Below are 20686 nucleotides of genomic sequence, written 5' to 3' on the forward strand. Positions count from 1 at the left end.
GAGTAGCTGGGCGATCAGCACCAACTACAGAAGGAACTTGCACAGACCCGCGCCCAACTCCAGAAGCGTGACCAGGAGTTGGCGCAAGCGAACGCTGCCTTGGAAAGGGCCAGGAAGAGGACCTGTGTAGGTCCATGCACATCCTAGGATAGACACCTCAATCAGGCCCTCACCGGTGCTTTCCATGGTGACGGTCGCTTGCACCTCGAGCACGTTGGAAGACCGACTTAGGACTATCTTTTCAAAATTTGTATTGCACTTTGAACCATTCAGAGTTAATATGAATGACAGCATTAGTTTTTGAAAATTCATGAATCTCATGCATTTCTGCTTTTATTCACTGCTGTGCATGTTATTTTAGAGATAATTTCTTACATTAAACTCACACACTTATGGAATCCAGGTGTTAACAACTGGCGGCACCTCATCGATATCCTACTCATTTCCAGCAAAGAATGGCAGAAGAAAATCAATTAGCTGTCTTTGAGGAAGATACGCCTATCACCCCAATTCATTCTCAAGCGTCGACTATGCATGCGCCACCACCACACGTGTCTCCTATAGGCGTGCCACCAGCACATCGGGGAGCTTCCCCGACTCATCTTCCGCCACCTGTATCTTCGGGCCCACACCCGGCATATTCAGGAGGACAGCCATCTTCCGCAGCTGATGATCGTGCACGTATTGCAGTACTTGAGAGCATGGTCAATCAACTGGCTGCCACCATGGCCACCAATATGGCCGAGCTCATGGCCCTACTCAAAGGCCCAAATCGTGCTTCTTCGAGCTTCACCTCACCTTCTGGGTACGGGCCAGCGGTCGATCCAAGCCCATGGGCCCAGCCGACCTTGATCCCCGATAATGGAGATACGTTTGCCCCAACGATAGTGAATGTGCCGGCAGCCCATCCGGTTAACAATCTTCCAGCACCACCGGCTTCAGCGACAATGTTGGACCGCCTATGCTAATACCTCCACCGATCTCCACGTCAGTTCCGGTTCCAGTCTCTGCGTCGGTCCCAGCTCCGACTTCTGCTGTCCCACCCCCGATCATTTTCCTGCCTACAACTGCCCAGGCTCCTGCTCACACTGCTGAACCTCCCCCGTACTAAGCTCCACAACCCCATATCGGCCTTTCTTACCAAGCTCCACCTCCCATAAATATAGCCTACTCTGAACCGGGCACGCCGAACCACGCGGCCCCTAGAGCTCCACCCACAAATTTTCTCCCGGAAACGGGGACTGAACAGGAACAGAGATTGAAGAAGTTGGAAGAGAATATCCGAGCCCTACAATCAGGCGGCTCCCGCCTCGATGCCAGCGATGGCGATTGGAGTCTTTTCCCAAGCATGCAGCTACCCCCAAAGATTAAGGTGCCTGAATTCCAGAGGTACTACGGCACGACCGACCCTCGTCACCATCTCCGTCACTACAGGGGAAAATGTTGCAGTACTGGGACTACGAAGAGTTTGTCATCCATACGTTCCAGGATAGTTTGGCAGGAGCGGCTCTGGATTGGTACATGTCACTGAGAGCTGCGGATATCCCCACGTGGACAGACCTCTCGAGCAAATTCATCGACCAATACAGGTACTGTGCGGAGGCGCCCCCGACTCTGCTTGAGCTCAGCACGATGGAGATGACCGGTGACCAGGGCTTCGAGGCATATGCAGTGAAGTGGCGGGCTAGAGCGGCGAAGCATATCCCTCCGATCAGTGAGGCACAGTAGATCCAATTATTCCACTCCACTCTTAAAGGTGCCTACTACTTGCACTTGTTAGCCCATACGTCGTCATTCTCCAACCTTATCGATGCCGGAAAGAAGCTCGACATCGGCATTAAGCTCGACAAGATAGAAGGTTCGGCCGAGAAAAAGGAAGGAGAGTCCTCGAAGAGGGCCACCACTGGGACAGCGGGAAGCAGGAGAGGGAAAGACACGTCCGTCAATGCTGTCAACTCAGGGCGCCAGGCCCCCCAGCAATATTCCATAAGCTACACGCCCGCACCACCAGCCACTCAAGCATAAGCTCCACCTTCGATACATTATCAACAACAACCACCAGCGCAGCAAGCTTACTATTCCGCCCCACCGACTTCCTTTCCATTGCCGGTCCCGCAGCAATACTCCCATAATTATGCTTCTGCTCCTCCTCAGACCCCGCAATATAGGCCTCCGGCTTCGAGAACTCCTCAGCTGACACAACAGGCCCCAGCCCCACAAGGTCAGCAAGGTGGCGCAACGCAAAATCGGCAGCGTAAACAGTTCACACCTCTGCCGGCTCCGCTCTCCTACATATATCGGCAACTCCTCGAGGGTAACAAGATCCGATCGATAGCACCTAACCCTGATTTTGACCCAACCATCCAAGATCAGAGTCGGCGCTGCGAGTATCATCAGGGCGCACCCGGTCACACCACTGACAATTGTTGGAAACTACAGGAGAGGATCCAACAGTTGATTGATGACAAGCAACTCACGTTCAACGCCGTCAAACCCCCGAACGTGCAATCAAATCCTCTTCTCGATCACGGGTCGAGCTCGGGACCCAGCATTAACATGATCGGTGTTTGCGCTATAGGGGAGTACGAGACCGGACAGGAGGCACCGGCCCCGTTTGTGATTGAATGTGTTCCTGCAGAAGCTGGTGTAGGGTACGCAGGGTTTGATGCCACGCCCGCCCCATTCGTGATAGAAGTCCCCGCACGTGAGCCATATCAAGACAGCAAGGTCCCGTGGACCTACGAAGGAAGTGTTGGGAACCTCGAGAGTCAATTTAGCGTCATGGGCGTGACACGCTTGGGTCGAGTCTATGAAAATCCGAAGGTCGCAAACAAAGGGAAAGCCCTGGCAATGCCCGAAGTCGCCCCGGAAGCCTCGTCCATTCCCCAGAAGAAGGTGACTGAAGAAGAAGCTGAGGCCTTCATGAAGATTATCAAGGCAAGCGAGTACAAGGTCGTTGAACAAATGGGCAAATCTCCAGCCCACATTTCACTACTCGCCCTCCTCTTGGGTTCAGAGCCACATCGTGAAGCGCTTCTGAGGGTCCTAACAGCAGCGCAGATCCCCAAAGAGACGGCTCCGGAGCGGATTGAGGAGACTATCAGTTCGATCTTCTCCAACAACATTTCATTCTTAGATGATGAACTTCCCTCAGAAGGGTGGGCACACTCGCGGGCACTACACATTGTCTGCAAGTGTAATAACTTTATTATCGGTCGGGTCATGATCGACAATGGCTCGGCACTCAATGTTTGCCCGGTTTCCACGTTGAAGCAGATGAACGTGGACTTTAACCGTATCCGTCCGAGCAATACTGCGGTTCGAGCCTTCGACGGCTCTCGGAGGGAAGTAAATGGAGAGATCGACCTGGTGATCGAAGTGGGTCCCTGCTCATTCGCTGTTACGTTCCAAGTCCTAGACATCCCGAATGCTTTCAGCTCGTTGCTCGGGAGACCGTGGATCCATGCAGCTGGCGCCGTTCCTTCGTCCCTACACCAAAGGATTAAATTCATCGCAGAAGATCGACTTATCACGGTCAAGGGTGAGGAGGATTACGCCATTTACAAGGAGACAGCTATTCCCTACATCAGTATCGGGGACGATCAAAATCTTCCCTTCCATTCATTTGAAACCATCTCCGTCATTCGAGACTACGGAGAGATCGGTCCAACCCGCGCTGACCGCATGGTGGGGAAGATTTTGCTGCGCCATAATTACATCCCGGGTTCCGGGCTTGGAGCACATGGGCAAGGGATCAACCGCCCCATTGAGGTTGAAGAATTAAAGAATAGGAGGGGACTTGGTTTTCGCCCTTCCTGTCACGAGATTATTGAGGCCCGCAGGGGCAAGCATCTCCACCGTCTCGCTGCACGCTATGGGAAGATCAATAGCGGCATCCCGGTTCAACCGCTCTCCTACTTTTTTCCTGGGCCTCCACACATTGTCGGAGGTACACTTGACGGTCTCTCCTCGGATTCAGACAGCGAGCCTGTTGACCTGCCAAACATATGCACCGTCACCGAGGAGACAACTCCAGGGGCTTACATCCGCCTCACGCAGGAAAATGAAGAACTCAACAACTGGACCTCAGTCCCGCGTTACTCGGCTGTAATCGCCGATGTGTAAGGCCATCTATGTTTTGATATTCCCCGCGTGTCGGCATAGCCATAAGCCACACGACCGAAGAGGGATTCTTGTTATGGCATTCCGCCCTCATCATTAATAAAATCCCTACATGCATTTTTCAGAATTCTCTTGTCTACTTTCTCTTTCTCTCTCACTTATTCGCAGCACTTTAAAGTTTCTAAGACAATTTATTTAAATCGCCAGGCTCCACTCGAATCTGAGTCTTCGACGCGTCGATTCGAACCCATCCGAGGAACTCCTTGAAGAGTCCCGACCCATATACTTCGGGGAAGGACTCGACGAGGATGGTCGAGTGCCCGAGATAGAAGAGAGTTTGCGCCGCCTTGAGAACCGCCAACTCACTTCCGTGGAGCCGACAGAGGAGATCAATGTGGGTACCGAAGAAGAACCTCGCATCCTAAAGATCGGGACAGGTCTCGACCCTATACAACGAGCCAGGATGATCGAATTTCTAAAAGACTACCAAGAGGTCTTCGCTTGGTCCTACGCTGACATGCCGGGCTTAGATCCATCGATTGTCAAGCACTTCCTGCCGCTTGATACAGAGAGGTTTCCACCCAAGAGACAACACTTATGGCGGCAACGTGCCGGCCTTCTCCTCCGCATCAAAGAGGAGATTATTAAACAGATCAACGCAGGGTTCCTGGAGGTTTGCAATTATTCTGAATGGGTAGCGAATATCGTGCCCGTAGAGAAGAAGAATGGAAGAGTTAGAGTCTGCGTCGACTACAGAAACCTCAACAAAGCCAGTCCCAAAGATAACTTCCCCCTACCTCACATTGACGTTTTAGTCGACAACACAGCACGCCACACGTTGTTCTCCTTCATGGATGGCTTCTCCGGATATAACCAGATTCGGATGGCCGAAGAGGACAAGATCAAGACGACGTTCATCACAATGTGGGGCACTTTCTGTTACCGAGTCATGCCCTTCGGCCTCAAAAACGCCGGGGCAACATATCAGAGGGCGATGGTCACGCTATTCCACGACATGATGCACAAAGAGATCGAGGTCTACGTTGACGACATGATTGCCAAATCCAAAGAAGGAGAGGACCACCTGGTTAATTTAAAACGCCTTTTTGACCGCCTCAAGAGGTACAAGCTCAGACTCAACCCGACGAAGTGCACATTCGGCGCTAAGTCAGGGAAACTGTTAGGATTTGTGGTCAGTGAGCGAGGCATTGAGGTTGACCCGGACAAGGTGAAGGCAATCAGGGAGCTACGTCCGCCATCGATGGCCCGCGAAGTACGAGGTTTCTTGGGACGACTGAATTACATTGCAAGATTTATCGCAAACCTGACAGACAAATGTCAACCACTCTTTCGTCTGCTTCGTAAAAATGCGGCAATTGAGTGGGACGAGGAATGTCAGAAGGCCTTCGATACTATCAAGGCATATTTGGCTCAGCCACCAGTGCTAGTTCCGCCGACACCAGATCGTCCGCTGATCATTTACTTGACAGTGCGTCGGCAATCCCTAGGATGCATGTTAGGGCAGGAAGACGAGCCCACGCGTACAGAACACGCCATTTATTATTTGAGCAAGAAGTTTACCGAAGGAGAGTCTAACTACCCGGAGATTGAGAAGATATGTTGCGCGCTAGTGTGGGTTATGCAGAGACTTCGACAATACACGCTCTACCACACTATCCGCTTATTGTCAAAGGCGGATCCCCTGAAGTACTTGCTCGATAGTCCATCTTCCATGAAGAACATTTCAAAGTGGCGATGTCAGCTGACATAATATGACATTGAATATGTGCCCCGTACATCGGTTAAGGGGCAGGCAATTGCAGATCACTTAGCGGAGTTCCCAATCGAAGACGATACGCCAATCAACTCTAATTTTCCGGACGAAGGGATTCTCCAAGTGGATAGTGAGGAGAACAAATTCGCATGGAAGATGTATTTCGACGGCGCAGTGAATTCCACCGGTTCTGGTATCGGCGCAGTGCTGATATCCCCCGACGGACGTTATTATCCGATTGAAGCAAAAGTCGATTTTCCTTGCACCAACAACGTGGCCGAATACGAGGCATGCATCCTTGGCCTGCAAGCGGCGATCGACTTCAAGGTGAAGGAATTGGAAGTGTTCGGAGATTCTATGCTTACAATCTTCCAGACTCTGGGGCAATGGAAGACGAAGGATGAAAAGCTAGTGCCATATCACGAGTATCTTGAGGAGTTAGCGGAGAACTTCGAGAAAGTCTCATTCACATACACGCCGCGCATCAAGAACCAATTTGCAGATGCACTCGCGACGCTCGCATCCATGGTGAGCATCACGAAAGAAAACCTCATTGAACCACTCGAGATCAAGATCGCCAAAGGCCCTGCTCACTGCGACGCAATCGAGGCGATCGATGAGCAGCCATGGTACGAAGACATTAAGCATTTCTTGCAAACCGGTCAATACCCTACATTCGCTAACCGTCGTGATCGAAAAACACTTCGGCGACTCGCAGCACATTATTTCCTGAGTGGAGAAACTCTCTATCGCCGTTCTTTCGACGCCACACTACTCCGGTGTGTTGACGAAGTCGAGGCACAACGTCTCATGGGAGAGATACACGAAGGGAGCTGCGGACCCCACATGAGCGGGCTTATGCTTGCCAAGAAACTCATGCGTTTAGGTTACTTTTGGTCCACCATGGAAGCCGATTGCGTCAAGCACGTCAAGCACTGCCACTTGTGCCAAGTGTATGCCGACCAGATCAAAGCACCGCCTAACGAGTTGCGCTCGATGGCAGCCCCATGGCCCTTTTCAATGTGGGGTATCGACGTGATCGGTCCTATCAACCCCAAAGCATCCAACGGACACCAATTCATTTTGGTGGCGATAGACTATTTTACCAAGTGGATCGAGGCCGTAACGCTTGCTTCAGTCACAGCAAATGCCGTGGCACGTTTTCTCAAGCGTGACATCATCGCCCGATACGGAGTTCCCGAGACGATCATCACCGACAATGCCAAGAACCTGAACAACAGGGTCATTGACGAGCTTTGTGAGCGATTCAAAGTGCATCACCGCAACTCCACTCTATACCGTCCCCAAATGAACGGTGCAGTGGAGGCTGCAAACAAAAATATCAAGAAGATCATCGAGAAAATGACGGTGACTTACAAAGATTGGCACGAGATGCTTCCTTTCGCGCTCTTGGCATACCGAACATCTATCCGCTCTTCAACCGGGGCAATCCCGTATTCTTTAGTCTACGGCATGGAGGCCGTCCTCCCGATCGAAGTGGAGATTCCTTCCATGAGGGTCCTCGCCGAGACCGAACTTGAAGAAGCAGAATGGGCGAAGCAACGTTGGGAACAGCTCAATCTCATTGACGAGAAGCGGCTAACGGCACTCTGTCACGGTCAATGCTACCAACAGAGAATGGCTCGAGCGTTCAATGCGATAGTCCGCCACCGCGAGTTCAAACCCGGTGACCTCGTCCTGCGGAAAGTCTTACATATTACACCTGATTTTCGGGGCAAGTTCGCATACAAGTACGACTGGCCTTTTGTCGTCAAGGAAGTCTTCTCCGGAGGGGCAATCATTTTAAGCGACATGGACGGGACCGAAAATGCGCTCCCAGTCAACGCCGATGCCCTCAAGAAGTACTATCCCTAATTGGGTGCTTCGTCGTTCTACAGTCGTTGCATGTCCCCGCAGCTACATCTCACACTTCCAACACTTGCCTTCTTCCGTATTCTTCAGGCTTCGCGCCCGTTTTACTTCAGCGCATCTTCTGTTATCAACATTTATGCAATCTCCATCCAATCCTTCCATATAAGAACATCTATGAGAGAAAAAGAATAATTTTCCCGCTAGGTTGAAAACCTCCCCAAGGCGACCTAGGCAAAAATTAAGGAATGAGGGGCACGACTTAAAATCCCGCAAAGGGGAGCCGTGGCAAAATGAGAGCATGAGTTATATCCTTGCTAGGCTGAAAACCCACAAAGGGCGGTCTAGGTAAAAGTTAAAGGAACCGAGAGGTGCGATCGGACCCTATCTTGGGCAGTCGTAGCAAAAGGAGAGCATTCATGAGAGAAAAGTCAAAATAAAATACCCCGTCAAGTCGTTTCGCATTTTGCGGCCTGGGCAAAAATTAGGGGAAATTGTCGGTTCAACCACGAAAGAGCTGCGACACCTCGTGTGGAGCTATGACAAGTAGTGGTTTAGGGTTTTCAGCGCAAGCAAACTCTCTTCGACTCTACGGGTTCAAGACATGCCTCGAAATGAGTTCGAATCGTCGTATCCTTGATTTAGAGGATTCCTAAAGATCCTTCCTTTTACCTTCATGCAAAAACTCTGCGGGTCATGCCCGTCTTGCAAAGGCCATTCCTTCAAGTCAAATACGTGTCATACTCAGGGACGCGGTCACCCCTCAAACGGCCACTGAATCTAAATTCCCGGAATATCATTACATAGATTTCTTTACATATCGCAATTTTAGCAAGTTTTGCCCGACTGACAACGATCGTTGGTTATCGTTTTCCTGCATACAGGTCTGAGTGTACCGATCTCGGGAGGTGTCCCCCGAGCGGGCGTATGTCTGTCTCGTTCGACAAGCCGCAGTCTCTATTCGGGTGAAGGACCCAAAAAGGAGCACACGTCAACTCCGCCAGACAAACCCATGGGCGCACGACCAGCGACAGGGCGCAGTTATCACTGCATTATTTCAGCACAATACCGGCTTAACACCGAACAGATAGCCCTACGCTACCTCATAACAGTGATTCTTACTCTCGCATTCACCGTTCTTTGGACTTCGTGTCCTTATTTACTGTTTTCCAGACTTCGTGTCCGCATCTACTGCATTCTGGACTTCGCGTCCACATTTACTGCTTTTCGGACTTCGCATCCAGGACTTCGTGTCCATCTTTAACACTTTTCGAACTTCGTGTCCATCTTTATCGTTTTTCGGACTTCGCGTCCAGGACTTCGTGTCCACATTTACTGCTTTTCGGACTTCGCGTCCAGGAGTTCGTGTCCACCTTTACTGCTTTTCGGACTTCGCGTCCAGGACTTCGTGTCCATTTTTACCGCTTTTCAAACTTCGCGTCCAGGACTTCGTGTCCACATTTACTGCTTTTCGGACTTCGCGTCCAGGACTTCGTGTCCATCTTTAACGCTTTTCGGACTTCGTGTCCATCTTTATCGCTTTTCGGACTTCGTGTCCATCTTTATCGCTTTTCGGACTTCGCGTCCAGGACTTCGTGTCCACATTTACTGCTTTTCGGACTCCGCGTCCAGGACTTCGTGTCCATCTTTACCGCTTTTCGGACTTCGCGTCCAGGATTTCGTGTCCATCTTTACCGCTTTTTGGACTTCGCGTCCAGGACTTCGTGTCTATCTTTACCGCTTTTCGGACTTCGCGTCCAGGACTTCGTGTCCATCTTTACCGCTTTTCGGACTTCGCGTCCAGGACTTCGTGTCCATCTTTACTGCTTTTCGGACTTCGCGTCCAGGACTTCGCGTCCGCCTCTTACTGCATTGTGGACTTCGTGTCCACATTCATTGCATTTCGGACTTTGTGTCCGTGTCTACTGCATTCCGGATTTCGTGTCCTCATTTACTGCTTTTTGGGCTTTGTGTCCACATTCATTGCATTCCGGACTTCGTGTCCGTGTATACTGCATTCCGGACTTCGTATCCTCATTTACTGCTTTCCGGACTTCGTGTCCGCATTCACTGCATTTTGGACTTCGCGTCCGCATATATTGCATTTTGGACTTCGTATCCACATTCATTGCAATCCGGACTTCGTGTCCGTGTCCACTGCATTCCGGACTTTGTGTCCTCATTTACTGCTTTTCGGACTTCGTGTCCTCATTTACTGCTTTCCGGATTTCGTGTCCGCATATACTGCTTTTCAGACTTCGTGTCCGCATTTAATGTCCTTCAAGTATGCGTCTACATTTATTAATTTATGGTTTGTACTATTTTGCAACAGACCAGACGATCGCTAGGATCAAACGAGGTGTTTCTCATAGTCTTTGGCTGCATCCTCTATCCGAGCACGCAACCAAAGAGGGGCAAGCTGTCAGCACCCAATTTCGGTCCATCGGCTCCAGGGGGGGCAAAATTGTCATTTTTCTATTTATCACCTTTTTTTTTAAAAAAATTTAATTAATTAATTAATTAATTATAATAATAAAATAAATATAAAAAAAAAGAAAGAAGGAAAGAAAAGAAAAAAATCTCGAGCAGGGCCGGGCAAGGCCGGGCAGCGTTGACCGACTGCCCGTGACCCGCCGGCCCTAATTTAAAAAAAAAAAATTATTACTGTTCCGGGCAGGCCGGGCAGCGGCAACCGGCTGCCCGCGATCTGGCCGGCCGCCCAGATTAGGAAATTGCGGATTCCGCGATTTCCTCCCCAAATCGGCTGAAATCTCGACCGAAAATTGCAATTAAAGGGGGGAAAACCTAATTCGGGGGGCACACAAGGGAACCCAGTGAAATAAATCGCGAAATTCCTCTCGGATTGGGAGAATTTTGCAAATCGGAGTCCGATTGGAACCGCGCCGGAAAACCGTGAAATCTCAGCAATCCCGACCGTTCCGGCCACTGGTGAAGCCCAGATCGGAACCGGCGTCCCCAGGGCGGCGCTCAGAACACTCACACACTCCCTTTCGCGCCGTCGTTGCGGCGCCCAACGGCCGGAACCGCCGCTCTCAGCCGCTCGGCGCCGCCCGTGTTATCGTCCGATCGCCACTAACGGGCTTCGGCCCATTGCATTTCATTGCAGGTCCAGCCCGTCAGCCCAGCCAGCCCAGCCCGTCAGCCGCGGCCTGAAGCCTTTCGCGGCCCAAGCCCAGTCCGGTCCTAAATTCAGTCCAGCCCAAGACCTCTCCGGGCGGTTTCCTCCTTCGGATAGGCTGACCGATCCGATCCGATCCGATCCGACCCGACCCGACCCGACCCGTCCGTCCGGCAATTTTCTTATATTACAGAAACGTCCCCAAACTTTCGGACTAGGTAAAATCTCAACTTAGCGGCATGCTTAGGGCTTCATATTAAATATCGTGCTTGCTTGGATGATGATGACATGAAATAATTGCTTGTTGCTTGCATAGATTATCGAAATTATGTCTAATTCGATTATTTTTTCTTTTTGATTTGTTTCATTTTAATCCTGCCGCAACTCTTCTTATTTTTCAAATTATCACAAATTCTGAAATCCATTTTAAATCAGTCCCAGGACATTTTTAACATTGTTATCATGTCCCTAATATTTTCTAGAATTTTATACTGCTCCAGTAAATTTTTTGACTTGTTTCAATTCAGTCCCTAGAGAATTTATTAATTGTTAAAATCAGCCCTAAATTTCAAAATTCATTTCAAACATACCCTGGGCTATTTCATTATTTATATCACATCCTACAAACTTTTGAGGATTTTAAACCATCTCAGGAAACTTTTCCATTTGTTTCAATTCAGTCCCTGTGACATATATCCCTTTTAAAAATCAGTCCAGAGCTTCCAAATTATTTTCAAACGCGTCCTGGGCCATTTCATTCTTTCCAGAACGTTCCCTGATTTTTTTTATAATTTAAAATCGTTCCAGTAAACTTTTCAATTTGTTTCAATTTAGTCCCTGCAGCATTTATTCATTTTAAAACCAGCCCTGAATTTCGAAAAATTAATTTCAAATAAACCCTAGCCCATTTAATACTTTCCCGAACATTCTCCAAATTGTTTGATTTGTTTCAGTTTAGTCCTTGAAACCTTTCTCTGTTACTTTATTAGTCCTTATTATTCTACATTATGTTGTTCGATCTTTATGCAAATTTTTCGAGATGACTGGAAATTAGAGTTTATCGGGCTATCTATTATTGATCGTTTCGACGGCTTGAAACCCAAAAAAAAAATAAAATAAAGCATTCAGCAGAATTTAATTAAACTTAATGATTTCACCAAACGGGTAAACGGGACGTTCATTTGGCTAATTAATTCACTCGACCTTAATAATTTTGCACGAATTGGTAATTAATCGGAAATACGCGTCGATAAATTGCAAATACGTGTTGACGCCTTCTTTTCAAAATTCGCAAATTTCATACTAAAATTTGAGACTCGTGATCCGATGTGACATGGACGTCTGGGAAGAACTTGCATGTTTTGACTCGAGGCCTCCTAATTTTAGGTAACTCAAGTCGGGGTGTGGAAGTTTTTTTTAGATCACTTCCGGATAGATTGACCGTTTCTTTGACTTTTTGGGGTTCTCGCATAACCCTAGAAGAATCAGGGAATCAGTCAACGCCGGTCACAGGCCGAGGTGGCCCGCATTGCGCAGTCTCTCTCTTTTCAAAAATAAATTTTCTATACAAAGGCAAAAAAGGCGTATTTACAATTTATTGTTATCTATGCATGATCTTGGGTAGTTAGATCGGGAATAACGATTTAAGATACCAACATTTGACTTAATCGCATACTCGGCCTAATAGAAAACAGAATGGGGATAGCGGGCTAGGCACTAGGCTGTAGGATTCTCGTGTCAAAATCCACATTCTATAATAACCTATCATAATCAAAGTGTCACGATACATAACATTATAAAATCAACCCACACATTCGAGACTTGATCACGGACATACACAGTCTGTCAGGTCCGGTAAATGATGCTGAATGCTACATGCCATTCCCCTCTTGCTTTTTGCTTGTTTTAGGGTAGGATTTGTATGCCAAGATACCTCGGTTAATAATCAATTAATCCACGTAAATTTGGTGATAACAAAACCCCATTGATTGTTTATTTGAGCTTGCTTATTACATCTTTTGCATTTGATTGTTATGCGGATCGAGCCCGATCCTTTAGGACTCGATTCACATTGGGTCCAACGCCCATAACCATCGATCACGGGGTCCAATGCCCTTATACACCGAGTGCGCACTTTAATTTCAATTTCAGTCTTTTCAAACAACACGGTGAGCACGAGTGGAATAATAACCGAATGCGAACCAACCGGGATCCAATTGTTATAATTTGTATTTCATTTATTTGAGAGAATAATGTGAGGATTTATGTTATGTTTATTCATGTAAGAATCCCGGTCGGAGAGCAGACGGTCGGAGTATTTCTTCGAATTTACGGTGTCAAAACGCGTAAGATGAGTGGAACTTAATTAAGCGGTAATTAAATAAAATGGCAAGCCTAGACAAGCTAGAGTACCGATAGGGCATGCGAGATATAGGCTCGCATGTAACAGAACCCCCGAATTCGGAACCTTGGGTTTCGCAGACCATATGCCTTAGCAATTAGGTGTACTCCGTACCCCTAGACCTGGGTAACTTACCGGCCCTCGACCTTCGGGTCATAAAATGGCAAGTGGCGACTCCTTCTCACGTGCGTCCGTCGCGCGTCCCCGGGAAGGTGGATACTCCCAAGTCGCGTTGCATTTAGGCGCGCGCATGCGTACCCCGACGAGACGAAATTCAGGTGCGCACAATTAATGAATTGTATTAATTCAGAATACTCAACTCAATGATTGATGTTCGTGAGGATAACAATTTAAGTATCGGAAGACTTTAGTTGTTATAATAAACTACCCTAAAAAGTGAAACTGTACATTTATGAGGGATATGTGCTTGGGTTCGGGGGGACAGGGAATTGGGTAGGGATTTCCGCAAAGAAAGTACAAGAGGGGATGTATATGAAAATTCGAACATAAAAGATTATAATAAAATCAATTGAAAGGACGCTGGATTGTAAAGATTCCAATATTCTTAAAATACGACGACTAATTGAATATGATAAAGTTAAGAGGAATTTTTTTTTTGTGTAAAACAACTAAGGGTCCAAATCAAATCAAATCCTAAATTAAGCAAAGCACAAACAGGAGTAGAAATCCCAACCATGTTTTCTAACAAGAAGTGGTCTATACCGTTAGGAATAGTATCAAAAACATAAACTCTCATAAGGCTGGTGATAGATCGTCTTGCCAGTCAATCCAAAGAGGTATTGCCTTCCCTGTAAATATGTGATGTCTCCAACTTCCCAAATCCCAAGAAAGGAAATCCCGACCATGCGCCACATTCAACGTTGCTATAGTGCGTGATAGGGAAGAATAGAAAAGGGAAAAAAAGAAGAAGGATGTACATGTAAAAATGAATAAAAATATTTTGTAAAAAATATATGTATATACATATATGCATATATAAGATCATATTTTAAATTGGTTTTCGTGGCACTATAAGATTGCGCTGTTGAAATAGTCACTCCTCTAAGAAAGAGAAATGAGGCTGCATGGCGATTGAAAATTGGTCCACCGAATCTTAGGTTTGAAGTATTTAATTGGATGACATAGTTTTTTTTTCATAGTCTACTTTGACGATGTAATTAAGCACATTAGATTATGGCTGTGACCTCTTTCATATCTCAACGGACATTTGACAAAATATACATGTCTCCATCTCCGTATATCTCATGGCGTTGTGCTTTATTATTTAACCTATTAAACTGTCGATAGCATAAATTGTAATTGTCGCAGCGTCTTACCTGTTACATTGTCAATGGTATGAATAGACAATTTTGCATTATTAAATGCCTTTAGTCTCAACAGCTGCGCATCTTTATGTTTACTTGGCCGTGCCATCACATCTTTATTAATATCTTGAAATCTCTTATGAACTACGTGTCGAAAACAATTAATTAAAAAGGTCTCCTCTTTGAAATCGAATAAAAACTAAAGGTGTCCGGATCATGTAATAGAGTATTCATATGGACCATAACAGGAGGATATATGGATATAAGGCCAATGAACTTTATAGTAAAATAACGTTATTTTCACTCGTCAATTCTTCAATTTTTTCAGTTATAGGAGCTCATGAGTCTAATATAATAAAATATAAATTCCAATAACTAATAACGAGGCACGAGTAATTCCATTAAATATTAAACTTGGAATATTTTTGTTATTAGGTGAGAGCCGCGCCACTGCTATACATTATATTTTCTTCAATTTTCATCGGTGTAGTTCCTCACTTCCTCACATTTCCCTTTTTCCCCATTCTTTAATGGGCTATAAACCTCCTGCGTAATCCAAGAAAAGAACACTGATCTTGTTGTAGATCTCCGTCCTAAAATTATTAGGGAGAAGATGTATAAGCACTTTACGATAACGAGGATAAATTCAATATTTCATATTAAAATAAAAAAAATGAGAGAATTGGAGTAAGCAGATCTTCCACAAGTTAGACATCGGAATTTAACTGGATTTGCTCGTCGAAGGGAAAAAAGCTTGGTGTTATAATTTTGAAACTTTATGATCTGTCTTTATATCCAGGGTGTGGATTGAAAGAAATCAAAGGCTCTTCAATAAGCAAAGAAAGCCTGTGATTAGCTTAGTTAAAGAGATCGTTACAATAGTGAGGATGAAGATTGCGTTACTGCCAATATTTTAAAATGTAAATTCTTCTTTAGTTCATCTTCTAGGCTAGGAATCTGATGGTTTTGCAGTTGTTTTATTATTTGAATTAGTGGTACACTCTATAATTACAGTTTTGATGATTAATAAAGCACCAATTATCCAAAATATAAAAAAAAATGAGAGAACTTCATCTCTTCAAAACAGTTAAATCAAACTTGAAAAATTGGCAGCTTGATAACTATCTTTGTGGCATATGGTGAGGATAGTGAACCTAGTTAGACCTAGCCTGATAGTTTGGTGCACCAACTGAGATCACGGTAGAAACCCCAGGAGAGTAATCTAAACCTAGAACTTCGAGATTCTAGATCGGTCCACTTGTTACTGTATAATATATATTTTACTTATAATGTTGTCTTATGATTTCTTTTTTATCTTTTTTTTAAGTTTATATCATCTAATATTTAGAAACCCAATGAGTCTCGCCTAATATTCACATCTTAGCAGAATTAAGGAGAAAAATTCTTCCAATTGTGACCTGCACTAGTTGGTATCGTATTTTACGTATAATGTTCTCTCATTTTCTCTAGTCCCATTTTTGGATTTGGCCCTAGCGATTTAGTGCAGATTTTTTTTTTGGATACATCAGTAATGCTTTCAGTAAAACCTAGAAGTTTCAAGAGATACTGGTGCGTTTGGTTTCAGAGTTAAAGTAACTTTGATTTTGATTGTGAAAAATGACAAATGATTATCTAGTGTGTTGAGTTAAAGTTAAAGTTAAAATTTTTGACTTGGGAAATGTGTATTTTTATTGTGTAGTGTGTTGAGTTAAAGTTAAAGTTAAAATTTTTGTGATTTTAACTGCGAAACCAAACGGAGCATAAATGACTATGACTCGAGAAAGAGAGTGTAGCTAAGTGGTGTATACTTTTGTCTGATAATCAAGAGGTTGTAGATTCGATTCTCGTGGTGGGACTCCGTGCCCCTTTATTAGCTATTAAGATTTTCATTTCATCACATTACATTAACGGATTTCCTTTGTAAAAAAAAAAACCATGACTTGGTGAGAAAAGAGTATAGAGGATGATAAAGCTAAGAAGGAAACAAATCCAATGGAATTAGGAATGATATTATAACCAAGCGATAAAATCTTGGGCTCTTTTTGGGTTACAAGAGAGACTCGTTGACCTAATGCAATGAAATAAAAATCCTAATAAAGTTAATAAAAGGGCACGAGTAGTCACAATGGGTATCGAACCTGAAACTCTTGATGACTAGGTGAGAACGTGTGCTTTACGCTATTTTGATAGTAAAATCTTGGGCTCTATTAGCACCTGTAAAAGAATTGTCTTCCCTATGGGAGTAGTTACATGGCCGAATTGAAATGGAAAGATGAGAAATAAATGCTGGCCAAAATTTCTTTGTATCCTAAGGCATGCCCGAGTTATTAATAATCCACCTAATGATGGAGGAATCAGATTAGAAAACAAGACGAGCTAACTTGAGAGATGTGTTGAGAGCTGAAATGTGTAGTGTCACGTTTATAGTCTGAAAACTAAGAGATTTCATATTCTACTCTCATTAATGAGACTTCATGAGGCGTCCCACCAATCTGAGAGAGTTTTACTTTTTCGTGAGCCGACTTGGCTCGATTGGATTAGTCGGGGCCCAATTGGGTTTCTAGATACCAGGGTTCAAACGAAAAAAAAAGGGAAAAAAAGCCTGCAGTGATAATTACTGTCTCTCCCTTTCCATTTATAAAGGCATGGTTCTACGAAAGAAATGCATCTTCTCTTCTTGGTTAATCAAGAAACTGTTCTCAAAAGGTATGAATGTGTTTTCATTTTCGGTCAAAGATCTAATTATCATGAAGTGTTTTCTCTAGAATGTTTAGTTCTAACATGAAACTTCCATGCAATTCGATTGTCTATGCTGCAGAGATCATCGTCGGTGATTGAGCAGGATGAGCAAGCAACAACTAGAGAAGTTGAAGCAGAAAGTCGGGGCAAACCCCAACTTACAACAAAACGGTCGATTGTTGCACATGCGTGAGGTTATTGGGGGTCACAATGAGTGGTCTGTATTTACTTATAACCTCCAAGTCCTGGGGGATATGGCGAGGGAAAACACAGAGCTGAGAAAAAAGCATGAAAAACTGTTACAAATGATGGCACCAATGTTGCCCGCTGGAGGAGGAATGATGCCTAATCTTCTGGGTATGAATAATCCCAGTGGCAACACAAACCAGTCCTTCCTGGGGTCTGGGTTGGGCTCCCTTGGTGCCTCTCCAAACTTCATGAGTCCCAACATGAATTTCAATCTTATGGTTATGCTGTTGGCCCAAAAGATGGAAGACATGATGAGCAGGCTTGATAAGTTGGAACAGGCACAAAAAGGGTAGAGCATGGTAATGCATGGAGGTTACAAATACTATGTAATGAGTTGAATAATCGTTATGATTTGATGTGATGTTCGGACTTCAGAGAGTTTGAAAGTCCAACAGTATGTCTGCTTCCTCTCTAGTATGTCCTATTGTAAGAACGTGCTTCATATGTTATATTACGAGTGCGTGTCTCTGTAAGTTATGAGTCTTATGTCCTACAATAAATTGACTTTTGGTTCTCATTGCCTTTTCGAATTTTATTTGAATTTGCAGGACAAATTCAAGTGCAGCAAAACAGATGAAGTTTCGTATGTGAAGCTCTCTGTTTCTTGAAACACCTCAAGTACTGATACGAGTCTCGTACATGAATTCAAGTGTGTCATTTGGCTTGCGTATTGATGAAACCAGTGCAAGCCCCTTTTTATTAGTAAAGCAGTTTGGAGTAGCTCCAACTCGAATATTAATTGATGACAGTGACATAACAAGAAAATGTGGAACTCTATTCCACACCTTATTATTTATTCATGGTATTCCGTCAAATTACACACACAGCTTACACATATGACCATTGATCATCGGTCACTGCATAAGGTGACACATATGAGGCGCTAGGTTCTTGTAATGAGATTTTCTCTCTCACCGATCCAACATAATAACACCGATCCAGGCTAGCTATGCTTTAGATGGTAAGATAATGAGAGTAATATTCTCGGATCAGAGTAGCTTGTACGTACCCTTCAGTGTCATCTTTCGGATGGGTGGTAGGTATGAGATGGGGAAGATCCTGCAGGCGATCTCATCAAATGACTGCCAATATTTTGCAATGGAGCCTCCATTTGCTAAACTTGGTCATCATTATTGATCTCCTCTACTCCATGTCAGTTTTTCAGTTACTGATAGAAGGGAAACACAAAAGGGGAGATCATGGGAGACCTGCTCTTCTCCAAATCCTCGATCTTCTTCTTGAGTTCTTTATTTTCCTTCAAGAGCATGTCCCCGAGGATGTTGTGATCGTAAGTGAGAACCATCCACTCTCTCCAACCACCAAGAGAAGCCTTGACATGCAGCATCTTCGTCTCATCTTTCTGCTCGACTCGTGGATCAATGCACATTTTGGACTTGATTTCCGCCAAGTAGCCCTCGGTTGCCATTTCAGAGATTGCTCGATCTTCCACAGATTATATACACATAACTTTTGCAGATTGACCAACTGGTCCAATCATGTTTATCAAAATCAAAGTTTGAAGATGAAGCCAGCCATCGAGAATGCGACTTACGTAGATAAGCGTGACAGAGGAAGAGTGGGCGTGTTGTGTATAGGAAGACATGGCTAGAGATAGTAAACACGATCTATTAATCAATTATTTAACTTGGTAGGGGAAATCAAATAGAGTGGCAGAGAGCTCATCAATAAAGCACTGAACATTCAAGAAAAAGGCGTTTGATGTTCAATAATTGCCATATATTGTGGTCTTTCTCCATGATGAAAATGTCAAGAAGCCTCCAGGAAAAGGAGGCAAGCGAAAAATGGGTGGAAAAAGTAAAAGTGGTGACAAATAAATTTGATTAGTCCAGATAAATGCGGAAATTTTTTTTCGACTTTGTTTAGTTTGGAGGGAAATGGAGGAAAAAGATATAGCAAATGGGCTGGGTTCGGGTCGGACATTTCTTAGTCGCTTCTCCATCAGTCCTCTTTTTCTCCCATCCTCCTTCCTTTCTCTACCTCCATGTCAAAGGAAAAGATAACTCTTGCACACATCTGGACTGAAGGATCCCTAAGCATTGAACAACACTCACCTTAGAAAGAGGTTGTACCACACTTTCGATCTGAAAATCTAGATGTTCCAGGTTCGATTCTTGTGGCGGGATTACATATTAAGTTTTCTATTTCCTTTAACTAAGCCAATGGCTTCCTTTATAATCGAAAAAAGAAGCTAACTTCCATAAATTTGTCATCGAAGGAGATAATAACCAAGGTCACGAGGCACTTCGGGCCTCGTGTGGGATTGGCCTCCCAGATGACCTTAATTAGGTTTCATCCATGCTCTCAGTCTCAGACTTCACATATTTGATTCAAATCTTATATTAAAGGTGAGAGATTCGGAACCAAAAGTCTTGATTCGATTCTCATCAATAGGAATCCTCATGCCCCTTTACAATTCTCTTCTCCTTTGTCTGGTTCCTGAATCCCCTATTTGGTTTGTATGTACCTCTCTTATAATCGAAAAACGAAAGAAAAGGAGGACTTGATAGCCTTCTGGATCACTTGCACTATTGGACCACCCCAACAGGAACAAACTCTCTTCTTTGGTTGATCAAGTATATTGTTTCCAAGAGGTAATTCCATTCCTTCTTTTATTAAGAAACCCTTTTCTCAATATATATATTTACACAGATATATATATATATATACATATACATATATATTATTTTTTTTCTCCCAGTGTTCTCATATGTTCCTCTTCTCTATAGCTTCAGCCTCAGAGCAGAGATTATCACCAGTGATCAGCCCATACATACAAAGCAAAGATGACTGAGGCACAGCTGCACATGTGTGTTTGATTTTAGAGTTAAGTAAACTCAAGTTTTGATTTTAATTGAGTTGTAATGATTGTGTTGTTGAATTATGAAAAAAAAATGTGAAAAAGTAATGAATAGATAAGAAAAAGTAATGATTGTATTGTTGAATTATGAAAAAAGTAATGGATAGTTGATAGAATTTAGTATTAAAAATTGAATTGAATGGTTAAAAAAATTGAAGAAAAAGGAAAAAGTAATAATTGTATTGTTGAC

At 44.5% G+C, this 20686-nt stretch overlaps 1 protein-coding gene and 1 long non-coding RNA gene across 2 annotated transcripts; both read left to right on the forward strand.

Moving 5' to 3' along the window:
• Window positions 1–1440: 1440 nt before the first annotated feature.
• LOC116188667 lies at window positions 1441–15482 on the forward strand. The gene is made up of 4 exons (XM_031518156.1): window positions 1441–1714; window positions 1757–1950; window positions 2155–3589; window positions 15430–15482. The coding sequence occupies exons 1-4, from the start codon at window positions 1441–1443 to the stop codon at window positions 15480–15482; spliced, it is 1956 nt and encodes a 651-aa protein (XP_031374016.1).
• Window positions 15483–17289: 1807 nt separating this feature from the next.
• On the forward strand, window positions 17290–18132 carry LOC116189226. The gene is made up of 2 exons (XR_004152361.1): window positions 17290–17336; window positions 17449–18132. It is a non-coding gene; the product is annotated as an uncharacterized LOC116189226 (long non-coding RNA).
• Window positions 18133–20686: the final 2554 nt, after the last annotated feature.

The sequence above is a fragment of the Punica granatum genome, chromosome 8 (assembly GCF_007655135.1).
Source record: "Punica granatum isolate Tunisia-2019 chromosome 8, ASM765513v2, whole genome shotgun sequence".
Taxonomy (NCBI): domain Eukaryota; kingdom Viridiplantae; phylum Streptophyta; class Magnoliopsida; order Myrtales; family Lythraceae; genus Punica; species Punica granatum.

Bases quoted from the DNA above. Each gene is read 5' to 3' on its own strand.
- LOC116188667 (XM_031518156.1), top strand. From the start codon at position 1,441: ATGTTGCAGTACTGGGACTACGAAGAGTTTGTCATCCATACGTTCCAG. The intron at 1,715-1,756 runs GTGAGGCACAGT...CCACTCTTAAAG, and splicing joins GAAGCATATCCCTCCGATCA to GTGCCTACTACTTGCACTTG. The intron at 1,951-2,154 runs GTCAACTCAGGG...GCTCCTCCTCAG, and splicing joins AAGACACGTCCGTCAATGCT to ACCCCGCAATATAGGCCTCC.